Below are 6,060 nucleotides of genomic sequence, written 5' to 3'. Positions count from 1 at the left end.
TGGCACTGCTCGACATAGGTGCACTCACATACATGCAAGCAACACACTCATACACATAAAAATAATAAAATATTAAAAAAAAGTTAATAAGCTAATATTAGCCAGATGTGGTGGTTAATGCTTTTAATTTAACTACAGTACTTGGGAGGCAGAGGCAGGATTTCTGAATTCAATGTCCAGGCTACCTGGGGCTACACAGTGAAAACCTTGTCTCTGTCAAAAAAAAAAAAAAAAAAAAAAAAAAAAAAAAAAAACCCAAAAGCCTGAAAACAGTTGCCTGAGAAAGAGGCTGAGATCACAGAGGAAGAGGCTGAGTAGATAGAGGAGGAGTATCTCCAGGACTGGGCAGAAGCCAGGAGGACAAGGCCAGACCGGAGTTATACTCAGTGGTAGGCCTGGTCCCAAGTTGGCAAGGGGCTGATGTTGTCATCAAAGCATTCTCTGAACTTCATTTCACCTCTAAGATGAAAGCAGTAAGGCATGACGGTTTTTTTGTTTGCTTTTTTTTTTTTTTTTTGGTCTTTTTTTTTGAGGCAGGTCTCCCTGTAGCCCCAGCTGTCCTGGAACTCACTATGTAGACCAGGCTGGCCTTGAACTCACAGAGATCTGCCTGCCTCTGCCTCCCGAGTGCTGGGATTAAAGGCATGCGCCACCACGCCCAGCGGCATTTTTATTTTTTTAAATGTATATGTGTTTATTGCCTGCATGTAGGTAAGTGCACCCGTGTTGTGCAATGCCCACAGAGGTCAGAAGAGGCTGTCAGATCTCCTGGGACTGGAGTTACAAACAGTTGTTAGCTGCCATGTGGGTGCTGGGATTTGAACCCGGGTTTTCTGCAAAAACAACCAGTATTCTTAACTGCTGAGCCATCTCTCCAGCCACTCTTAGCATCTAGTTTTAATGGCCAAGAGTGGATCTAAACTCAGAGTTTGTTCCTTCAGTTCTGTCATGGAACTGTGCTCTTGAGTCAGGCCTCACCTACACTTTGATTCAACAGTTTCTCCTTCCTGAATTGGAGAAGTACAAGCTTGTATCCATCCTTATCTTGATCCCTAGGCCTAAATACACACAATGTCAAGCATACTTCTCAGTTCTCACTGCTCCCAATGAGGATACACTGCTCTCAGCACTTTGATCTACTAATTCAAGCACACACACATTCATTCACTATCTTGTGTGGAGAGCAAAGTAGGGTCCTGAGGGATCAAGGGCAGGTACCCAGGTCATAAGAGCACATGGCTTAGTGAGTTTGTTTGCATTATAAGCAGTAGCTTTTTGGTGCAAGGCTAAGTAAAACTCATTAGTTACAGATTCTGTCCATATTATAAGTCATTTCTAGACTAAGGCCAGTTGAAGTTCAGGGGCAAGGGATGTGTGACTCAGTGGTAGAATGCTTGCCTAGCATGCACAAAGCCATGGATTCTGTCTGCATAATCAGTGGTGCATACCTATAATCACAGCACTGAGAATGGAGAGGGGTGTTGATCAGAAGTTCAAGGTCATTCTCAGCTGCATAAAGAGCTCTAGGCCAGCCCAGGCTACCTGAAGCCCTATCTGGAGAAGGTAAACGAAAAAAAGACTGGAGTGTGTTTCTATTGATTTTGTATTGTTTTTACACCATGGTAAAGTCAAAAGCTTGTAAATTGGGCTGGATGTGGTGGAATGTACCTGTAACCCAGCATTCAAAAGGCTGAGGTAGGAGGAGGATTGCCCATGAGTAGCTAGTCTGGACTACACTGCAAGTACTAGGCCAGCCTGTACTATGTAACAAGATTCTATCTCAAAAAAAAAAAAGAAAAGAAAAGAAAAACAAAGAAAACAAAAAAAAAGAGTAAAAAGTTGTATGTTGAGCCACCATATGTTAGGAACTACCATATGTTAGAAACCGTCTGTAAAATGTGAACTGTGGATTAAGGGGCCAAAGGACCATGAACTTGGGCCTCAGCATCAGCTCTTCCAAGAAAGAGGAATGAGCGCCCCCTGGTGAAAAAAGAGAGGCATGCAGAACTAGAAGGGAGAGTGGCTCACCCCTGGTTTTCAGCTCCCCATGCTCTGATGTTCCCCAAAAGAAACATTACCCTTTCCCCAGTTTGCATCTCAAAAGCAGATGGGATACAGTGGAATAGAGGGACAGTTTGTTGAAACAGGTGATGTGCTTACCTTCAAGGAATCCCTAGTCTAAGAACAGTAATGAACCCACAAAGGATGCCTTGGGGTGGTGCTGTAATGGTGGTATAAGCACAGCCCTGAGCAAAACAAGAAAGTGTGTGGGTACTGAGGGGGGAGAAAGGGGTCTTGGGAGGCTTGTCAAGACTTTGAAGGCCTTTGACTGGCAAAGGACAGAAAAGGAGAGAAAGGGTGAGGTTGAGGTTCTGGCAAAGTCAAGTGCCCACTCGGCAGATCCACTGAGTATCTTTAATGGTGTCAGTGGGGAAATGATTCACTTAGAACAATGCTAGTCCACACTTCTCCCTGATGCCAGGTCCCTGAGGGATCCTGCAGCAGAACCAACAGAAAGCCTAGCTGATCACACCTTGGGAAGGGAAGTTAAAGACATCTGACCAGGCTAGGGCCAAAGGACAGTGGGAACCAAACAGCTGAAGTTTCCAGCTCAGCAAGCTTTGGGCAGGTGGGTTGGAGCAGGAGCAAGAGGCTGCAGCTTTGCTGGGCTGGCAACAGCCACACCCAGCCTGGACAAATGTCAAAGCAGGAGGTGGATAAAGGTACCACAAGCCTGTTCCATCAGGACTTGCTGATTCTCAGAAGAGCCCTGTTTGGAAAACCTATGTGGTGGTACAAGATGAAAAGGCCTTGGGTGGGGTCTCTGCCCTATAGGCTCCTATATGCCACAAGTCATTGAAGGCCCCAGGCTTCATGGTCAGGCTAAAGGATTGCTCACAAAGATGAAGACATCTGCCAACAGGGACTAGGAACACCAAGATGGAGGGGAAAGGAACCGAAATGTGTTGAGTTCCTATGGTGTATCACCACCTATCGCTGTCTTTCCAAATTTCCTTCATTTAATCCCCATGTCAGCACTGTAGGATGAATATAATTAGCCCCATTGTGTAAATGAGGAAACAGGCTCAGAGAGGTTAAGTAATTTATCTAGGCTTTTCCAACTAGGATTCAGGACTACAGCAAAGTCGGATGGTAAGCCCTTGCTTTCTGCTGTAGCACATTGTAGGAGTCGAGAGTGTCAGGCCAGGCAACCCTTCCTCTTCCAGGGTGCCGGATTCTGTGGTTCAGTATGAAAACGTAGACACTGCCTGTCTCCCACATGCCCCTGCACACAGAAGGGGACTGTTTGACTCTCATCCTGCCCTCCTGGAAAGGTAGAGGGAGCAAAAAAAAAAATAGAAGGGAGGGGGACTGAGGAAGGAAAGAGAGGAAGGGAAGGGGAGAGAAGGAAGGGGCACAGGAGGATGGCTCCCACCTCCCCATGGAAGCTCTGGAAATCCCCAGCAGCTGTTCCTCTCTCCTTTGTCTGGCCCTGAGCCAGGCTTGGGTGGAGAAAGGGGAGTCCAATGGGGAGAAAAGAGGGGCGGAGCTGGCCACAAGATGGGGGGAACCCTGCAAACCAGCCCTCCCTCCCCCAGAGATTCCAGACAGGCGCCCCTTTAGGAAACCCCACATGCCAGAATCCACACATACCAAGCAGACATATCAGGGAGGCTCTTGCACTATAAAAGGATTCTTTGCTTTACAAGAAGGTTCAGCCCATGGAAAACTTAAAATAGGAGCTTCCCCAGATCAGAAAGCAGCTCTGGTTTCAGAAGCACCCCTCACAAACTGCATTTCCCAAGTCCTTGAACACCAGAGGTTGGCAGGGATGTTGGTGGGGTGCTGGGCAGTGGGTGCCCCAAGGCCTTAGATGTACTGGGCCTGGCACCTCTATTCCCATGCATCATGAGAGTATGCTCATGTCTGCAAGGTCCTGAGGCTGAGCTGCCATCTTCTTCCACAGAGATGTCCCAAACATCAAGAAAGGACCTAAACCACCCCTCCCCATGGCTGGCAGATCTCAGAGGCCTAGAGAGGGAATGTACATTCCAGGCCTCCCAGCAGTTCTCCATGAGGCCAGGAGTCCCATGTAAAGCCAGGCTGGACCATGCTCACTTGTAACACCAGCACTGGACTATATAGTGACACCAAGAAGAGGAAGGAAGAGAAGAAGAGGAAGAAAAGAAAGCCTGATGTCTTGCTTCCCACAGAGGGGATAGGGAACAAACCTGGCCAGGTCTGTCCTCCAGGAAAGAGAAAGAGTCTGATGCCAGAAGAGGTAGGGGACATTGATGATGGGGCAAATAGGACACCTGGAGGAGCACTTGGGTGGGGCTGCAGGAGGCAGAAGTATCAGTGGCCCTAGCCCTCCCCTCCTTTTAAAAAGATATGGAGGTGAAATTCACATAACATCAAACTGATTTTATAATGACCAATTCAGTGGCATTCAGTAGCTCCCTTGCTTTTTTGTGCTTCCATCAGTACTCAGCAGCAGATAAGGAGATGCTGGGTTCTCTTCCCCCTGCCAGGCCTAGTGCTGGAGGATCTGCCACTGGTCATTTAAATTAATGACCAAGATGCCAAACAGGCCTAGAGACTGGAGCAGCCAACAACACTACCCCAAACAGCACATCACAGCTCAGGAAAAATACCCAGAGCATTCCAAACCTCCCAAACCCATCTGCTGACTCCTCACCATCACAGGCATCCTGAGCCTGAACCCCTCTGTCACAGTATAGGGGGGCCCAGATCAATCCTAGGGGAGGGGTCTTAAGAGTCCAGGACCCCGCACCACTGGTGGAGGCTAAGCAGACCCAAGAAGCCTAGAGCAGGGAGAAGATGGGGTGTGGACAGCCTCATTGCTTACAGACACACCTGGAGATAGAAAAGCCCACCCCATCACTCCAAATCCCACCCCAGGACCTCACAGAAGCGGCATCCCAGCATCCCCAGTAGCAACCTGAGCACTCCCCACTCCCCCCCTTAGAGGCTGGGCTGTGAGTCAGGATCCAAACCCTGCTCACTGACTGGACTGGCCAAGCTCCCTGGGATGTACCCAGCTGCTTGCAGAATGACAGTTCTGCTAGGGGGCCGTCCCCTGACCACTTACGCCTAGCCCACACCCTCAGTGCCCTGCCAGGAGCTTGTGTGAAAGGCAGGCAGCCGCCCACCTGGCCAAGACTCCAGTGCTGCCTTTGGGGAGCATGTGGAGAGCCTTCCAGCCCACCCATCTTCTCACTGCCATGAAATGGTGGCAGCAGTTGCTGCAGCTGCTGTAACTGGGAGAAGTCCCTTGACGTGTAGGGGGAGGGGCCGTTGTATCTTGAAGTCCCACCAGAGGGTGGGGGCCTGAGGGACAACGGAGTTGTACGGCCACCCCTCCATTCTGCAGAGTCCGCGCCCCCTTAGGCCTAGGTTTAGCGAGCAGGGGCTGGGGGGCTTCCTTTCTGGAGTGAAGATAGGGGCTTCTAAGCATGGTGATGGGGTGCTAGGTGCGCCCTCTGCGCACGCCGCCCTGGGTGCCAGCGATGGAGCAGTGTCCCCGAGCGCACGCGTGTGTGCACCAGCTTGGTGTCATACCCGCCCCATCCCTCTCCCGGAGCCCCGCCCCGCCCAGAGCTCCCGCGCCCCCACCCCTCCCTCCTGGTCGGCCCCTCGCTCCCGCCGCGGCCACCCTCGCCAGGTCACAGCACCCTCAGCCCTGCTTCTCCGACACACGCCCGCGCCCCGCGTCCGCTGACCTGCTCCATGCTGGGACCGCTATGCCGCTGTCGGCGCGCCGGCCCCACGGGGCGCAGGGGGCGGCGGCCTCTCCATGTGCCCTGGCCAGGCAGCTGCACCCGGCGACCGCAAGCCTAGTCAGGAGCGCCTCGAGTCAGCGGCCCGAGCCCTCCCCGCCGCAGGTTCCGCCCCACCGCAGGCTCCGCCCCTCCGCGGGCTCCACCGTCTCCCCCAGCCCGGGTGGGGGTCGCACTCCAGGAGCTCACACTTCACACTTCGCTCATGCAGGTACCGGCCACCAACCGGGCGGAGTTGCACGCACACATGCACACACAC

The 6,060-nt window shown here is 51.6% G+C and overlaps 1 protein-coding gene across 1 annotated transcript in view; it reads right to left on the bottom strand.

Annotated features, from left to right (window-relative positions):
- The window catches only part of Arhgap23 (Rho GTPase activating protein 23), a 104,050-nt gene extending 98,240 nt beyond the window's left edge, over positions 1-5,810 (bottom strand). Inside the window, exon 1 of the mRNA XM_029569441.1 lies at positions 5,745-5,810. Coding sequence (XP_029425301.1) covers positions 5,745-5,753 — 9 coding nt within the window. The 5' untranslated portion in view covers positions 5,754-5,810. The remainder of the gene's footprint in view (positions 1-5,744) is intronic.
- Positions 5,811-6,060: the final 250 nt, after the last annotated feature.

The sequence above is a fragment of the Nannospalax galili genome, unplaced genomic scaffold (genome assembly GCF_000622305.1).
Source record: "Nannospalax galili isolate Female #2095 unplaced genomic scaffold, S.galili_v1.0 scaffold1382, whole genome shotgun sequence".
Classification (NCBI taxonomy): Eukaryota; Metazoa; Chordata; class Mammalia; order Rodentia; family Spalacidae; genus Nannospalax; species Nannospalax galili.
This window is presented reverse-complemented; position numbering and strand designations above follow the sequence as displayed.